Raw genomic sequence first — 19,880 nt, forward strand, 5'->3', positions numbered from 1 at the left:
CAAACAAACAGCAAAATTACTAAAACTTAATTTCACTAACTTGAAATGAAAACAGAAAATAAAATCTAAATCCAAATATTAACAAAAACTGTAACAGTATGCCAATAAAATAACAATGTTTCTCATAATCAGACTAATTTATACAGTTGTGCATAAACTTGGATGAAAATTAATCACATTTCCAAGAGCAATATGGTGAGAGCCATTTAGAATGTTTATTGCTCCAACATATAGTTGTATTACCAACCTGTTAGTTACACCACAAACAACAAAACATCATATCACATCAATTATAGATAGTACATTTTCATCATTTAAAAACTCGATCGCCAAATAAACAATAAGACAATCAAACCCATTGCAGAAGCAATAGGGTCATGAGAACTGAGAAAATGGTTATTTAATATGCGCAGAAAAATGTCTTGTTTGATTAAATGGGCCTGTGTCTGTACCATCTGCTCCGCATTCAGTTGCTAATTTGTGTTCAATTAAAACACAGTGGCATCCATTATTCATACTGGGCCTGCTTTTGTTAGTTTGTGTTTAGAAAAAGGAACCTGTTCATCTTCATAAGCATTGATCCAGCTCACCCTATTAAGGTGACTTGAGATCAAGCTTATAGTTTCTTTTGTTGTTGTGCGGGTTTGGAAAGGGAACTCAGATCACCATCACCGTGACATGACATCAATTTGGAGCCCTGGACGCATGAAGCATTTTCAAGCAACAATCTTATGCTTCTCAAAATAGCATTTTTATGAGCAAGGGCAGAGCCACAGAGCATAAAAACAGCTTACGGTTTTAAAAGGCTGAGTAATTCCTGGTTTTGCCGCCTAGTCTGCCGAAAGACAGCAGCGACAGGTGGCTGATCCTGCCGGGATGGAGAAGCAAATGGTCAGGCCAATACACTTACCTGCTCTCATCATATCTGAGGCCTTGCAGACAGTGGATAACTGACCTAAATGTGGACTTGACACATAATGAGTGGGACAGATGTGTTTATGCCAGTGCCCAAACTAATATAGATCAAATAAGCCATACATTGGATGGTATTTTAAACAAACATTCACTAATTACCATTAATTACCAAAAATATAAAATGAATGAAATTAAATCTGACTTTCATAATATTATAAATCTATATGTAATGTAAAAATGAATGTTGTAGAATTACAGAAACTCTTGTTATAGCGACACCGGTGGCTATTTAGAGAACTGCAGCCAGAAACGTATCGCTCATGCAAACGTACAAGAGACTGAACGAGATTCAAGGCCCCAATATACTCATGGCAAAGTTCTTTTACATTCTTCATGTTAGAAATAAAAAGTGGAAAATACTTTTGCAGTGAACATCTCGACGCTGCTTCTGAGAGCGATGTTTAGATGAATCTGTTAAGCCCGGAACACACCAAGCCGACGGTCGGCCGACTAAGTTTCCTCGGTGTGTTTTGCACGGTTCTGTACCGTCGGCTGAAAATAGTCCTCGTCAGCTTTGTTTCGCCCGATTCGACATGTTGAATCGGCGTTGGGCAGACGGGGAAAGAGAGAAATCTGATTGGCTGTTCAGCTTAGTGAAAGAGTCAGTGCACGAGAATAAAAGCAAAACAGCAACCAAAGAGGTCAAAACGGTAAAGATAGAAGGCTGTTCATATGTTACGTCTTCTTACCTGAGTGTTCGTTGGCGAATATTTCAATATTAACATGAGCGGAGTGGAATAAAGAAAGCGTTTAGCAGGATTGATATTCAAAACGGTAAGCACGCGCTGCTTTGTTTACACTACAGTGTGTGTATCTGCCGCCGGCAGCGTCGGTTATCCTTTTTGAATGACGAATATAGACTAATATATCTGCAGAAATAGACAGTTGGGTCATTGCACGCAGGCGCAGAACGTCTCAGTCCTCTTGCCTGTAGTCATCAGTGTGTTCAAGTGCAGCTTTTTACCCCGACGAGAGCGAACGAGAGGCAACAACACAGTCGGCTTTCATCAGCGCTAGTTCGTCGGCGTCGGCTTGGTGTGTTCCAAGATTTCCGACAGGGATCACCCATGGCCATAATCAATAATATGTTCGAATTCTCCCTGAAGTCAAGGGAGATTTATATCGGCTGAAATGTTGTCTTTGCCTGCCACGGGTGAATGAAATTTCAGCATTCAAAACTTCACCCTCAAATCTGAGAAAACACATTGAGGTGAGTTAACATTAAAGGAGCACTAAAGAAGATTTTTTTTACCTTAAAATAATGTTTCCAAAATCGTTTCAGTGGTTCATCAAGTCGTAACAGGGTGAAAGGCACTTTGGTCCTATATCTGCTAGAATGACATTATATAAGTTTGCCAGATCGGGTCGTGTTTCTGTAGTTCTAATGAGACATGAGAAAACTACAAATCTGACTTTACAGCAAGCGTTACAATTGGACAACGTTCACTCTAAAGTCGGTTCTGGATACACAGTGGATAAACAGTGCGCGACAGTAGGCTGCGGTAGGCTAAATTATTTACAACAGCGGTAACGGACTATGCCGCTTCCAACCTGTAGGGCGACCACAGAGGAAAAGTTCTTTAGTGTTGCTTTAATGTTACTGTTAGCCAAGTGATTTCATATTGAAACAGCTAGCTAACAAAATGCCTTATAAACAGCTAGCTAAGAAATTCTTCATTGCAGTATCTAATCTTATCATTTGCTCAAATAAAACATTGCATATCACTCCCCAAACAATTGACAACTGCTTAATTATTGATATTTACAGTTTATTTGAATATTTACTTTCGGTACTTAAGTACTTTTCGGATCGGATACTTTTGTACTTTTACTCAAGTGATGTTTGAATGGAGGACTTTCTACTTTTACTGGAGTAATTATTTATTTAGGTATTTATAATTTTACTCAAGTATAACTTTTGAGTACTTTTACCACCCCTGGGAATCAGAGAGTACACAACCCATAAAAATCCCGGTTAGACACGTAACATTGATGTGACGGGACTGAACATGGCAATGTTACTAGGTCCCCAACCCAGCATCAATACTGGGTCGTGTTTGCGTTCACACAGAAGGCGTTCTGGCAATTTCCCGGGATCAACGAGCTGTGTGAAAGGAAAAGAACAGCTCTTTCGGCATTATCCTGAATGTAAATATTGTAAGCATTCATTTCATATCTTAACAGACATTCAGGTCCACATGTAACCATCACATCCTTTGGATTTTCCCGCCAAAACCGTCCCAAACCCTTCACCTAAAAATCAGTAGACAACCTAGGAAGTCGGGGAAGGTATGTTTTTTTTTTAGTTTCGTGAACTTAAAAAATTACAAAAATGTTTAATCAAGAATTAGCAGCAGCTCAACCCCCCCATTGTAGTTCATTGTAGTTCTTGCAAAGTGAATTCTGTTAAATAAAATATCTCCCTTTGGAGTGAACTTTGAGCTTTGTAACCTTGCAGATCTTTTTTTTAAGCTCAAACAGCAACATTACACACTAACTAAACCTGAAAAAGTGAAAAAGCATAATAAGACCCTTATTATAAGTATTATTCAGACTTTTCCAGGCGTGAACAACAAAATTTCTTTTTTGACAGATTTTCTTAAGACTGTAGGAAGCCTTGAATATTGTTATACTAGATTTCTTTACACCCCAAACCGTTTTACTTCAGGCATCACATCAGTATAATGGCATTAAAATAAATAGAAAACTATACAACCTCCTTAAAGAGCATACACTTAAAATTCTGGATCATTGCCCCACTTAACTGTAAATTACATTTGAACTATGAAGCATAGAACAGTGCCTGGAAAACTATGTCTCAGCTATGATTCAAAGGGGGTTCTGCGTCATGGTGTAGCGTCAACGCAAGGATTTAAAAAGGATCAGAGTTCCCTGTAGTGTTGTGGGGCTTAACATGTCGTCAGTGTAGACAGTTTAATAATCCCAAGAGCCACACATTCATTGCCCTCAGCATGTTTACACACACACCCACCACCACAATCGATTCACCACAGCGTACATATGTTCTCTCTACAGAACCAACAATGGCACATACTGGAAATGAGTCTCTGGAACTGCAGCACTTAACTCAAAAACATCTTACAAATGCGAGCAAACTCTCTTAATTAACGTTCACCCAAAAATGAAAATTATGTAATTTTACTCACCCTCAAGTTGTTCCAAACCCATATGAATTTCTTTCTTCTGCTGAACACAAAATAAGATGTTTTGAAGAATATGGACAACCAGAGTTAATGAGCCCTAATGACTTCCATATATAGTTTGGAAAAAAATACTGGAAGTCAGTGGGGTCCATCAACTGTTTGGTTACCCATATTCTTCAAAATATCTTCTTTTGTGTTCAGTAGAAGAAATTCATATGGCTTTGAAACAACTTGAGGGTGAGTAAAATGACAATTTTCATTTTTAAAAAAATAATAATATATATATATATATATATATATATTTTCAAAATCTGACCTTGAATTTGACACTTTTGAAGTTTTTTTATTAAGACTGCGTGGAGTGAATTTTTAATTGTCCATCAGGGGACTTTTAATTAATTTAGTTTGCTTAAACTTTTATATTTCATATATTTTATATTTTTACTAAAAAAGTTTAAATATAAACAACTTATTTTTACATAATATTTAATATTATTGAACTATTTGGTTATTTTAAGAAAAAATATATTTGTATAAGTAAAATATTTAGTATTTTTACAGCGAAGCACAACTAGGACATTTTTCAAAATATATTTAAAATTAGATAGAAAATGTGATAATATATACATTTTTATACATAAAATAATATATATTTTTTATTTTAATTAGAAAAAAAAAATGATTTTAAATATGTAATAAATTGTTTTGAAAAATATTTTATAAATAATACTTATTGTATATTAATAAATTAATAAATAATAATTATTGTATATTTTTGGAGAAGAGCAGAACCATGAAAAAAGCAACTTAAATTTTTTTAATTGAACATGAAATTTAGAAGAAAATCTCTATTTTTTAATGTATTTACTTGTTTGGAACAGAGAAGAACTTTATTTTTTTTACGATTTTACATAATTGAATGACTTTTTCAGGCTAGGAAATAACAATTCCAGGTTTTTAATAACCAGGAAAACCCTGAAGTTCACAAAGACAACCGATATTAATGCATCCATTCCAGAAATTACCTCTCTGAAACGGTCACACATTAAGATAGCCTTGTTTTATTTGACTCAATCACAGTTAACACTGATATGATTCAGATGACAAACATTATTTGGAATGTAAACACTCAATTGTTCTGGTCTGCAGTCTGACCTCACAGTCAACGTCCACTTTTCCAGACGATGGAACTGAAGAAAAACTTCAGTTCTTGGTGCAACTTTCATCCTGAGGTTCTGAGGCTGGCCTCAAACAGGACAAATGAACAGCAGTTCATATCTCTGGACACATGAGATCTGGTTTGGGTCTGCATTCATGGAGTACAGTTCATTGTCCCAGATCAAGGATGACGGATGACGGACTGTAGTCCTTAAAGGGTCATCTAAAGAGAGATGCAGAGAAGCACACGCAGGAATGAATGAACAGAAGGCATGGAATGGAGCGGAGATGATCGGGGAAGATGGGTAAGGCATTCATGCTCTGTGCTGAAACAGTCCACAGGATGGGCAGCGGCGCTGATGTCTACATACAGGCTGACACTGCATGACTCGATGAAGTTGCTCAAACAAACTCTTGACATACATTCATTCCATTCATTCATTCAAACTAACGCACAAGAACAATCCCACGTGTGCCAGAAAGAGTTGTGGAGGAGCATCTTGGGACCAACTGATGATGCACAGCAAGAGACATGACTTATGGAGGGGTGAGATTATGAAAAAAATAGCAGGAAAGGCAGGTCAGGCTTGCGTTCTTTTCCGGGCGTTTTTGAGTCGTTTCGGTTTGAGGATGACATATCTGCTGTAGGTTGTGTATTGCTCAGACAGAAACGGGATAAAAAAGGCCCTGAGGAGTCTGTTGGACCTGTGTGGGAGACACACGAAAAGGATGAAATATACACAAAATAGTGCCACTCTCATAGCCATTTCTACATTTATTTCGCCATGATGAACTGGGCAATAAAGACACACAGAGCTCATTACTGATAAATTGGGTCAAGGATAATCTCTTTCAGGAATGATAAGACACCCTGTGTCACAACGATTCATTATGAGTGTTTGAGAATGATGTCATAAGTATCTTTACAAGGACAAGCAGGCCCTCTAGTGGATAAGCACACAGCCTACACTTTTCAATGACTCTTTAGAGCAGAATTAATTTACTCTGAATGAATTACCCACAAGTGTCTCTTGTATGTTAACAAATTTCCACTCGTTTTGAAAAATGCCCATATACTCCTCCACTAAAGACTTGCCTGGTAGTGTCTAGAAAAGGCTTGTCGGCAACAATGCTCCACTCGTCTTTGTTAGTGGCGTATCGTGGTTCAAGAGGGGCCTCTGTTTCTGTTGCCAGATCCACCAGGTAATGACACTGCTTCAGTTCTACCTGAGAGCCAGAGAACATGGAAAATGACATATGTACTTCACATTCAGCTACAACACTGATATATGCAGAGACAAGGTTGTAAATAAGTGACACTGACTTTAATTTGTGCATGCATTTATAAACAATATATAAAAAGGGGTGTATAGAGCTGAATAATTGATTTTCTGAAATAAAATGGCATTCAAACTAAGTATAGAGCAGGGCTGTGTAACCACCATAGACACTGAGGGGGACAAAAAGTGTTTTAAGTTTCATTTTTAGGCTTGTTTGCCTCAGTGGTCTAACAGCGCTCCTCAATTTCAAAATGATTGCAATGACGAATCAAATCAAAGAAGGCAGTCCACACTGATCACAGAAGATCAGAGCCAATTTCAACGTGGCGAGTGCATGATAAGATGCAAGTAGCTAAATATTTGACAACCGTTTCATTATAGAAATGTTAAATGACTGAAAACAATATCCAATAATGCAAACTACTTTTTTTAACAAATGTTTACTTTACACGTTTTTTAACTATTTTAAATTGAAAATGTTATAATTTAACAGAATTTAAGATGACAAGAAACATTTTTCATTTTAACATATTAGACAGAAAAGAGATTGAATAAAAAAAACAAAATTGAAGTCCCAAGTGTATGTTAGGTCACTCACATATCGAGACGTCTCCTCAAGATTCTGATCATTCATGTCTGATGGAAGTATCCAGGTGGCATCAGGACCCATGGCATATGGCTTAGGTAGCTGACCCCTGAACTCTGACTGGATGAACTGTAAGTGCCAACTTGAAATGAATAAGATATAGTTAGTATATATCACAGAAATGTACTACCATTCAAAAGTTTGGGGTTCATAAGATTTTTGAATGTTTTTGAAATAAGTTTCTTGTGCTCACCAAGGCTGCATTTATTTAAAAATATAGGTAAAAACTAATATTGTGAAATATAATTAGAATTTAAGATACCTGTTACATATATCACAATATACTTTAAAGTGGTGATGAACTGAGAAATCAAATTTTCCTTGAGCTTTTGACATCTAAGAGGTCATCATATTACAAGAATATCCTGTAAGTTTCAGAACTGAAAACGTCCTTGTTAGTCCAATAAAAGCTTTTATTGACACCAGCCCCAGCAAACGACTCATTTTTAAAAGTGGGGAACTATGACGTCAACGAGGATAAAACACCACCCCCGCAGAAGAAGATCAACTCCTACTTCAACACGGCCGGTTTAGCCCCGCCCACCGATTCGTGCATTACATGCATAGCTAAATAACATAGGCCTACTTCACGATGACAAACCGGATCAAGCTACCGAGCGAGCAATACAAACTATTGTGCAGTGCCTGTTTGTGGAAGAAGACAGTCGCTGAATAAGCTTCCTCTGGATTCTAATAGGCAATTAGCATGTACAATTTTTAATGATGTTCCAGCTGATGAGGGTAAAACATTGTCCGTCTGTTCGCTTCATTTCACTGAGGATTGTTTTGTAAACAAGACTGGATTTGCAGACCGATTAAGAGTAAAGAACGGTGCTGTGCCGTCTATATTGGATCTGACAGAAATTGTGCAACACACGGACTCTGGGTCGAACATGTATGGGTGAATCTTTCCGGTTGCCAACATTGGAAGTTTTCAGAACAATTTCCCCCACGTGCATCGACGGGTCAGTTGAAACTCATTATATTATGCAAAACTGTTTGAGCTAGGCTCAAAACTAGGGTAGAAAATAGCCTATTACTTATTCATTTTGATGTTTTTAAATGCAAAAACCAAGCGAACGTCATAAGTTGACCTCAGACAACAATATAATACAATTTAAAAAGCCAGTTCATGACCCCTTTAAAATGTCATTTATTCCTGTAATGTCAAAGCTGAATATTCAGCATCATCACTCCAGTCTTCTGTGTCACATGATCCTTTAGAGTTAGTTCAAATATGCTTATTTATTAACAATTTTGAAGTTGAAGAGAAAAGCATTTATTTGAAATAGAAATATTTTGTAACATTATTATATGTCTTTAGAGTCACTTGTGACCAATTTAATGTGTCCTTGCTGTATAAAAGTATTCATTTAAGTGTTAATGACTCCAAACTTTTAAACAGTAGTATATATTTATGTATAGTTTTTAAGAGTTTCATCAGAACTCAAACTCACTTGTTGGGCAGGAGAAAACTGCTGGGGAAGCGATACCACTCTTTCCCCACACAAACATTGACTAGTCTTCCCTCTGGAACAGTGTGGATTGCAGGGTCTTTAGCAATGCGATGAAACTCTGGATACAAATCCAGCGGAGCATGATAACCTTAACACACACAATAACCCCAAGTGAGAGAAACATCACAAATGGAGTATTGTTCTGCACAAGGTAAAGATAGGTACATTTTTTATCATTTTTTTTATCAACCTCATCAGCTATATTACCCTACCTTTAGGGGCATATTTCGTTCGAATTGGCCCAAATCTCTCTCAACATGTTTATTGTTGAGCCCTTAAATGATTTGTCCTTACCTCTGAAAAGGGCCACAGATCGGGACAGTGAGAGCACTCCAAACAACAGCACAGAGCCAAGAGCCAGCCAGTTGGAGGAGATGGTGTAGTGCTCCAGACGATAGCGCTGGAATATGAAGTGATAGCACTTCTATATGAATAAAATAGACAGAAAACTGTTTAAAAGGGAGAATAAATGTAAGTATTGCATTCAAATTCCATGCAGGTTTACCCGCAAACTAATTTACATAACGCCGGGGAAATATGCTAATAAAGATGTGCAGTTCTCTGTAGTTTTTGGACATGTGCTAATGCAAATACAAAGATATTCTTTAAAAGAATCTTCAAGTTTCATGCACACTACTGTTCAAAAGTTTGAAAGCAGTTTTAATATTTAATGTGCAAATTAGTATTTGCCATTCAGCAAGGATGGATTAAATTGATCAAAAGTTACAGTAAAGAAAAGTTTATAAATGTTACAAAAAAAAAAAAAACTATCACGGTTTTCGCAAAGATATTAAGCAGCACAACTGATGATTATATTGGCTCATATTACACCAGTCATGTCAGCACTAATAAGCATATAATTTCTCCTGACCTGATCGTGCTGCCATCTGTGTCCTTGTTGAGTAACTGTTTTCAACATTTATATTTTGCCAAAATGTTGATAATATAATGAATTTGTACACTGTATTTACCTAAAGGATTTAGCGATTTATATTGTTTTATTGTTTTTATATTTTGTAATTTCCTTGTAAAGTTTTTTCCTTGTAATGTTTTTTTTAAGGTAGACAATATTAACATCTGTCCAGGGACAATGGATGAAAAATAGCCTTTTGGCTAATTCTAGTACATTTGCAGTAATGCTAATTAATTTACACTGTCCCTGTCAAATAAATAAATAATTAAATACATTTAAAAAAAAATAATTCTTGAGCACCAAATCAGCATATTAGACTGATTTCAGAAGGATCATGTGACATTGAAGAATGAAGTAATGATTCTGAAAATACAGCTTTGCATCACAGGAATAGATTACATTTTGAAATATATTAAAATAGTAAAGAATAATTTTAAAATGTAATAATATTTCACTAAAAGACTATTTTTGTTCAGTATACAAATCATACAAACCATTCAGTACCATATAATTAGTCACTATGAAATAAAAATTGATAATCCTTATTTTAATCTATTATGAATGATTTATTAAAATAACTCTTGCAACAACATCTCTGATGATGTGTTTACAAGATACAAGATAAAGGTACAAGATCCAAGATCCAAGGTACAAGATCACAGCAATAGAAAACAATGATCCAATCACATTCCAATGACAAAATCAAGCCCCGCCCTACATTTTTTTTTGTTCGAGAAGCTGTTTCACTGGGATATACGTCACAACAGGGAAGACTTCTGTTTCATGCAGAAGCAATTCTAACCTGCAGCGAGGACAGTGCCACCGCCCCACACAGACAGATGAGAGGGTAGATGGGAAACAGAAAGCGCTCCTCTTTATGTGGACGAGTAAAGAACACCAGCATCCATAGGTACATTGGAGACAGTGTTAACCAGTACGGCCGGCCGAGGTTCTGAACTGCAAATTATACAATAAGGAACATGAGATTAACAGAATGCCCAGTACGCCACCAACATGTCACAATTATTTTGTTGGAGCTTTAGTTGGCAACTTAAGGACTTAAATGAAGAAAACAACAAAAAACAAGTCAAAGACACATTATTCTTTCTTACCATTGAATCTTTGAAGCAGTGCCTCCATAAGCGCCGTGAGAGGAAGAGAAAACAGGGCCAACAAAAACACAATGTTGAAATTAAGAAAACCATTTACAAAGTAGTAATGCCAGGGCTCTGTGCCTGTAAGAGAAAAAAAACCACAGCAATAAGGTTTAACTGTTGATGACTGATGCCATCTGACGGCACTAAGAAGAATTATCATGTTACTGTAAACTATTCTTGTTTTTTTAAAGGTGCAGTATGTAATATTGATAGCTAGTGGTTGAAATGAGTACTGCAGTAAAAATGTAAAATATTGAAGAGTTATAAGCGACGAGCCTTAAGGCCATTGCACACTGACGCCGCCTTCACACTGGCAGTTGAAATCAGCTCCGATGCGGCTGCGAAACGACCGGAAGTCATTCATTTCCTATGGAGATTCGCAGACCGCATGCGAATGGGTCCGAAACGGGTCCGACCGAGTGCGGTGCGAAGAAAATCGTGTCCGTTGGTCATCCGGATGCGTTCAAAAATTTGAACTCTTGCGAAAAGCTACGGACGGTTCCTATCCGACAATTCCAGCGGAAGTTGAGCGTTGCTATGGTACTGATAAACAAACCTGAATTATTAACTTTTAATAAAATAAATATTGATTTTATAACGATAAGTTGTGATGTCATTTTTTATTTTCATGACTTTCTAACGTTTATAAGGGCAGTTAATACAATTAAATTGAAGGTAGACATTGAACTATTGACCACTATATCACATTTTTTAGCCGACCTGACATGTCAACGTCCTGAGCAACTTTCCTCACGCAGCATAACCCTAATCAGAGAGATCATACAGAACTGACAGAATCAAACTTTAATCTCTCCGCCATTTTTGTTCTACCCGCGTCCGACGCTTTTCACTGTGTAGTACGACGTCCGTTGGGAACGTATTGCGTATTACGGAGCTGATTTCAACTGCCAGTGTGAAGGCAGCGTGAGTCCAAAATTCGCATTCGAAATTTTCGCACGTAAAAAAAAAAAAAAAAAAAAAAGACCTCACGTTATGTCACTCACGCTTGCACACCGCCTCCGAAACTTTCGTCCATCATAAAAAAATTCGGATCAGGTTCGATTTTCTGCATTTTTCGCATCCACAGCCAGCATTTTGAGAGCTTTTTTGACAATTCAGGGCCGGGGGGGGAGCTCGTTCACTGTCAATGGAGCTCGTTCCGCACATCATTGCACATATGCACAGTGCTTTCAGTTTCGGTTTTCAATTCGATCAAGTATGTTCTCTTCTCTCGATTGGATTATGAAAGGAATAAACCTCCCCTTTCAATCAGATTGAAATTTCGGATCTAATAAGGCTCCAGAATCGCAAGCAAAGCATCAAACTGTTCCACTGACATTCTGAGGTAAATTTTTGAATCGCTCGGGATAAATTCGCAACTCATTGATAAGGAAGTGCTTCCTCTCAGCGCAACTTCAGGATTGGATGGACGTAATATTTTCTCTTCTCTTTTCAATTAGAGAGAGGACAACAAGATCATCCTCACTGCTTGACGAATCCATTTTGTATTTTTGCGTTTTTTCCCGCAAAGGTTTAATAAATACGCATCGGACTCAGTGTGCAAGGTTTCTGTGCGTGACGAATTTTTAGGCTGACGAACACGAAAAAACGCATACGAAAATTTCGTACTCAGTGTGCAATGGCCTTTGCACTGTACGTTGATCAGCTAATGTAGACAGTACTTTTGCAATGCTATTATTGTTCAGGTTTTGTAGGTCAGGTCAGGTAAAGACTGGAATCTCTGACCCACTTTTTTGCTAGCTTCAAAGGCTGAAATATGCTGTTGTCTCCCAACTGGCAACCCGGGGTGTCGAAATACTATTGGGTAAATTTGCAGTGGTCAGGGTTCACACAATGCAAAAACAGACATTCTGACATTGAAAAAACATTTCAAAGTTGAATAACTGGCTGTAGCATTCAGCATTTGAACGTAGCATGTTTCCCAAATCTTGGCAAACATATTATGGTACTTTTATGCTTTAGTACAGGAAAAAAAAACATTACATACAGCACCTTTAAGGATGAGTCAATAATTTCTAGAAGTATATACAAATAATTTGAAGCTTACCATAGAGATCTGGCCCATGAGGAGTGAAAACATTGTATAGTATTATGTTCAGAGGAGCAATCACTAGCTTGCCATAATAGTAGCTGTCTATTCCAACAACAGGGACCTACAAAAAAAATAACAATGATAAGTGTTAACATGTCAGTATAATAAAATGATTCTGGATATTTTTTTTTAATTTTAAAATGCCATTTTGCTATTGATAAGATCTCAGTGTCTGATGTCAAGTCAGATCAAAAGGGCACAAAAACAATTCAGAAAGACAGAAAGATCTTGGAGTTTCCCAACCAGAAAGATCAGCAACGCCACCAGAGTCCACGTGATAAAACTTTTCCACTTCTTCTTCAGCAACAGCAAGTCAAAGGCAATGGGTATGCTGCAAAATCAATCAGTAAACAGATCCTAAATTCACTTAGTTGGAGGATCAGGAATATTTTTATGGCTTTTCACCAAAAGTGAGTAAATATTGACTTTTGAGAGTAAATGAAACCATTACTATACTATTTTCATTCATTAGAGAACTGCAGGATAATTAATAGATTAAACTACAGTTTGACGATTACTTTATTACTATGTTTTGCATTGTTCATTGTTTCTCTGTTGGCTCTGCCAGCATCCGACAGCAAGAGCAGCAACAGCCTCCTCTGTCCCGTTAGGGCACTGAGAGCTTACATTATGCTCTCCGCCCCTTTCAGACGCTCTGAACAGTTTTTCGTTTCATTTGGTGGGCGAAACAAGGGCCTCGCCACCTCGAAACAGTCCCTATCCAGATGGATCGAGGACGCTGTTGCTGCGGAGTCAAAAGGTCTGCAATGCCCTCTGGGCATCAGGGCTCATTCCAGGTATGGCCTCATTGTGGGCATGGTCCAGTGGAACTTCCATTCACGACATCTGCTGCTCTCCTGGCTGAGCTTCATTTATATGGGCTGATACGCAACATGCAGCCCGGCGGCGCCGCTTTGCATTTCCCATGGGTGCTTATGTATATACGTGTCGACCCAACTGGGTGGCCGGTGAATTCCCACTTTTCAGTGTTCCCCGGACTCCCTGGGACTCATAGAGTGGATGCTTGGCGTGTACGGCGTTGACAAGGGGTTCCCGTAGCATAAGCTAAACTTACGCAATACGGGAGAACCTCTTACAAAAGAACAACGTTACGTAACCTCGGTTCTCTCTAGAGAGGGAACGAGTATTGCGTAATTGGCCACAAGCGATTTTCGCTTCAGATGATGAAACCAGGGAAGCAGCCTCCGAGCCGTGCTTTTATACGCTAAGCCACACCCATTTGAGAGGGCTGTGATGCGTAGTGGGCATGAAGCGCCACCATTGGGCGTGACGTCACGCCAGGCTCAGTGGTAGACTGCAGCAGTTGCCGCAGAGCAGCCAATGAGCGCACTAGTCAGCCTGCTCTAGGTCTGCTGGCTGCTGCAGTGTTGACAAAGAATACAAAATTAAGGATAATTTTTGGCTTTAATATATCAAGAAAAGATCACTTTACCTGTAGCGTAAGCTAAACGTACGCAATACTCGTTCCCTCTCTAGAGAGAACCAAGGTTACGTTAGGTAACTGAGTACGTTTTTAAAGAAAAACGTTTAAAAATAGTAATTGTGTAACATTACTGTCACGTTCCATAAATTCAATGTTAAGTATTAATTTCTTTCTTTTTTAAAAAAAACTTACTGGCCCAAAGGTTTAAACATTAGTTTATATAGACAATATTATGGTTAAAAATAATATCTGTTAGAAAATTGGTTTCAGTTGTGATTACATTAAATTAGGGCTGTGCAAAAATTAATTGCGATTAATCGCATCCAAAATAAAAGTCTGTGTTTACATAATATATTTGTGTGTGCTGTATATAATTATTTTATATATATAAATACACACACATGCATGTATATATTTAAGAAAATGTGTTATTCATATATAAAATATTTATATTTATATAATATAGATTATATATTTATATATATATACGTACAGAATTTAAGTGCAAACAATTCTTAAATGTATAGATGCATGCATAGGTATTTATATATACAGCACACACAAATATATTATGTAAACACAGAGTTTTATTTTGGATGTGATTAATTGCAATTAATTTTTGCACAGCCCTACATAAAATACATGTGCTGGAAATAATATGGGATTAAGATCCTATTATGCTCCTATCTTATTATTTTAAAGGTTCCTTATTGTGTTTGAGGCCTCATAAATAAGTTTACATGCATCAAACGACAAAAACACTTTAATTTTTTCATAAAATACATTGCAGCATCACATCCTTTCTCAAAGAGAAAGATCTAAACCCCTCCTCTCATTTGCAGACCTTTTACATTTACAAACCGCTATATTAAACACTGCATGAAGGGTACTATTTGAAAAAGCATAATAGGAACACTTTAAGCCCCCAAAAACTAAAATGTGGAGAAAATTAAATCAGCCAAATAATTCTTCTCATTTTGACAAAATATTAATTTTTATATATTCGTAATGCAAAATACAGTTTCATGGCAGGTTTTTGACCCTGCTTATCGAAATACAAAATATAAATGGTTGGCCATTTCTTACCCGAGAAGGGCACAGAAAGGCCAGCCCACTATGGCCCCCGCTGCAATACCCAGGACAGCCAGACTCGGGTGTCCCTGGAACCAGCCAGTCATTGCTACCACAGTACTGTACATACAAAACGTACTGGGGAGGAAAGCTGCATATAACACATACACAAACACACACATTAACTCAATATAATATAATATACACAATATGTCAAAAAAATTAAGTTACAACTAATATCTAAATTCCATGTGATCAAGCAGATAAGCCACAAATATGACTCACCTGCAGAGGAACAGAACATCCCTGCACTCAGGACAAGGAACGCCAGCAGAAGCCGTCCCACATGCAGGCCAAACTTCTTACACACGGCCCTGTGTAAGACCCATGACATCAGATCTTTAAACCACTTTTATTTCGTCACACACTGTAAAGTTCATTTATTTTAGCCCAATACTGAGGTGCCATAAGTAGTATGCTGCACTTACTTGTAGAAGTAGAGCTCACACACACAACAGGTAAATGCTAACATGCAGCGCAGGAAATAAAACACAAGGACCTGAATAGGAACATCAGCAAATTAGTTTACATGATTAGTTCTACATCTTCACATGTCTACGAAAGCATATAATGACTGGACAATTTTGTTAAAAAAAAAAAAAAAAAAAAACACAAAAAAAACACTAGACATAATAATAGCTGAATTAATAAAAAGAAATGACCCCATTCAAAAGTTTACATAAGCCTGATTCTTGATACAGAGACGTTACCTGGCTGGTCCATAACTGTTTTTTTGTATGAAGATGATGTATAAACTGATCTTATTTTGTTTAAATATATTTGTTCATTTAGTACTGCCCTTCAGAAGGTACAGAAGATACTTACATGCTTCTTAGAAGACAAAATAAGTACAATTTACGCTGATGTTCAAATTAAAAGTTTGCATCCCTCAGTCTAACTGTTCAGGACAACCATCACCAAAAAAAACACTTGTGGATATCTAGGTAGCAACACCGACATACAGTATTAATAATTAAGAGTATGTTACCTTTTAAACGTGGTCATTAAATTTTTTTTTAAATCTATTATTTCATCTTGTGGACTATATGTATTCAAAACAATTATTCTTATTCAGGACAGTACTAAATAAAAAAATAACATGCATTTTTTATAATCCCTCTTTTTTTTTTTTTTTAAATAATCAACATTTAGCAGATTCTGCAAAGTGTACAGAAAATTGACCACAACTGAACAATATATACTATTTACTATGAATAAATGTGTCTGCAAAATGCTTACTGTAAATATAATTTAATGTTAAACTCTAGATTACAGCTGAAAGCTATTTAAAAAATAAATTTGAAAAGACTTAAGAGTTGATTAACTCAACTGTAAAATTGCACTCCAAATAAACAGTAATAAGAAAATAATTGTTTATTTTTCATGTGCTTTTGTTTTGGTTGTATTCCACTGATGGGGACTAGTGGTGGAGTGTGTAATTGCAAAGGTGATTACTGAATAATGTGATGTACTCTGATGTTTTGACTGTTGAACAATAAAAAAGTTGAATTACAAAAAAAAAAAAAAAAAGAAATATACTTTTTCATCGTTAGAAATAAATAATTATTACACTGAGTTGTATAAGTAGAACCACAGGTTTCCCAGGGTTATTTTCCTCAGATTTGAGATCTGATTTTTACATTCTAGCCATCTCACTGGTCAAAGAAATATCCTTCACCTTTACAAATGCTTACAAGTACAGAATCAAAACTGGTAACCAATCTTGTACCTAGTTTGGCGCTGGTGACTAGTTTACCTTGTTGGTTTGTAATATTTTGGCATGAAAGCAGGCAGGAAGGGCATGGAGCCACAGATACGCATAGGAACGAATTGCGTAGGCCGGGGAATATTCCCATGTCTGCATCCCTGTTCCATATAGCAGGTAGTGAGTCTGACCAGCAAACAGAGAAAGATAAAAAGAATGTTTTAAGAATGTTTGGTACTTTTCTTTTATATACTTAAATGAGTAGCTTTCAGAAGGAGGTTGAAATTCAGTAAAATGGCACATTCATAAGGTTTTTAGATCAGGAAAAGACATGACAACCTTCTAGAGAAGACAAATAAAAGGTTCTTGAATCTGAACTACACCCAGACAGTCGCTGATAGACCTTATTCAGAGCAGCGCCATGACAGGTATGAAAGTGAGGCTGTGAGGGATAGACTTACCGTGTTTCCAATGGCATCCGCTGTAAAAAGCTGAATAAAGTGGCTAGATTACTTACAATTTTCCACAGCTTACATTGTCGGAAGTTTTTTGTCAACTGACATTTCTTGGAAAGATATTTTTCCAGTGTTTCATGAGCAGAACAATCCGAAAACACATTAAATAACAGTACAACCCATTGAAGAGATGCAAGTCTATCCCTCACAGCCTCGCTTTCATTCTCATTAAAAATCAAAGATGGCGCTGCCGTGAATAAGGCGTATGGGTTGAATTATACTCCAGGGCATCACGGGACACAACAGTGACACAGATCAGGGCTCAACAATAAGGATTCGCTTTCTGCTGTCCCAGTTAGACCAGTATTTTAGCTTTTAACTTGTCCTGTAAATATTTTCTCATTACATCATAAGAAAAAATACAATTCAATACATTTAAATGTAAATATGTTATAGTATTTAATAGGTTAAAAATTATAAACAAATAACATTTTGCACCATTGTGTCATAATTTTCACACACACACAATATAATACATAATGTTAAACATGTTATAATATATACATGTTAAATGGTTTTAAATTATAAAACAAATTGCACCATTATTGTGCTGAATTCAAAGATGATTATAAGCTGTAGAAATGCATGTATATTTAAGAAGGAAATATTATTTATATATAAAATATTAATATTTATATATAATATAAATTATATATAAGTCTATACAGTATATACATGAAAATATTTCTTAAATATATGCAAGCAAAGTGTGCAAAGCACAAAGCACATAGGAAGACTTAATGAGAACGTAGTGCCAGGCCAACAGGACCATCAACTAGCCCCAGGGAGTTGATGGTTTTTTTACTGTATCCTGAGAGCTTAACAAAAAAAAAATGTGAACTAGGAAAATGTAACTCACTGGCTCCCAGTAATTGTAGGTTTCATCACAGTCAGAGATGTTACTGAGCAGCGCAGCACAGAAGCGGGCTGAAACCAGGCACTTGAAGGCTGTGGAGCCCTCAGGAGCCCACACCTGTCCTCCCTTACTGGATGACCTGTAATGGAGAGTCGGGGGATAGGAGCTAATGTGCTTATCTGGGAGCAAACTAATAAGCAATATGGGAACAGAGCACAAGGTTGTCATTAATTTATTTAGTATTTAAAACAGTAAACTCATTCACAAGCATAATTAATATAGTAAGCATGAGAAATTTCAGGTTTTCGCATATACAAATAGACAAAACTGTCAATGGAGTGTCATTTTATTCCTCCTGTTCTGCTAATGACTATGTAAGAAGATAATGAAATTGGACATGCGCGGATGTGCACCTGAGATTTACGTTACACAGCATCAAACAACATACTAATAGGCAAATCTGAAAAGGTGGCACTTAAGTATTCCAGCTCATTAATAACAAGCATTCATTATAAAAGAACGACCATTGTATACACAACTTCTTTTTCAGCGTTTGTTTGTTCTGTGGAGCGCTGATCAGCGTTTACATACCGGTAGAAGAGCTGCCTTTGAATGAATGATTGAATGAATGAATGAAAACCGTCATGTTACATCGGACACATTCACCTAGATACATTTTAGTATTTCTATGTCGTCATGTTATTTAGACAGTCAGTCAATATTTCATGTGTTTGCTTTGGCATCTGTCTTGGTAGCCTATTAATCGCAAATCCAGACAGCCTGACGTTAGCGAGCTAGCGACCTGTCAACACTACACAATGTTACACCGCGCGTCAGCTGGACTGGCTTATGGTTACTTACTCATTTCGGGGGTCACTAGAGTTATTGTCCTCAACACATTTGTCGTCTTTTGTCGCTCGGCTGTCAGTGGTAGGTGAGTTGTTCACGTTGTTGGCATCTTGTTTGCTTCCCCGTCTGTTGCGTTGACGGAGACTCTTCGTCGCCATGTTTCTACTGGCCGCGCGTGACGTCATCATTACGCCGAACGCGCAGCGCAGGTCGACGGAGAGCACGCGGATGGCGAGCATTACCAATATTACATTATTAGTATAATAGAAAAACTATTATGTTTTTTAGTGGTTTTGGTATTTTGAATTAGTTTTTTACCAGTTTTTTTCCATTTTAATTTTAAAGTTTATGTTAATTCATAACTTTGAAGCAAACACCAATTGAGCATGCTTTCATTGACAAAGTAGCTTACTTTTTACTACAACTAAGTTTTTCGATATATACAAACATTTCATTA

The 19,880-nt window shown here is 36.9% G+C and overlaps 1 protein-coding gene across 1 annotated transcript; it reads right to left on the reverse strand.

Annotated features, from left to right (window-relative positions):
- Nucleotides 1-5,180: 5,180 nt before the first annotated feature.
- On the reverse strand, nt 5,181-19,626 carry alg9 (ALG9 alpha-1,2-mannosyltransferase). Its single transcript, XM_039662412.2, has 15 exons — nt 19,436-19,626; nt 18,578-18,713; nt 17,255-17,389; nt 15,927-15,997; nt 15,724-15,812; nt 15,454-15,589; nt 13,167-13,254; nt 12,879-12,984; nt 10,766-10,888; nt 10,456-10,610; nt 9,035-9,164; nt 8,681-8,828; nt 7,176-7,305; nt 6,394-6,524; nt 5,181-6,002 (listed from the first exon to the last, which is right to left on the reverse strand). The coding sequence occupies exons 1-15, from the start codon at nt 19,609-19,611 to the stop codon at nt 5,879-5,881; spliced, it is 1,878 nt and encodes a 625-aa protein (XP_039518346.2). The 5' UTR covers nt 19,612-19,626; the 3' UTR covers nt 5,181-5,878.
- Nucleotides 19,627-19,880: the final 254 nt, after the last annotated feature.

Source organism: Pimephales promelas, chromosome 4 (assembly GCF_988280905.1).
Source record: "Pimephales promelas chromosome 4, fPimPro1.hap1.1, whole genome shotgun sequence".
In the NCBI taxonomy this organism is placed as follows: domain Eukaryota; kingdom Metazoa; phylum Chordata; class Actinopteri; order Cypriniformes; family Leuciscidae; genus Pimephales; species Pimephales promelas.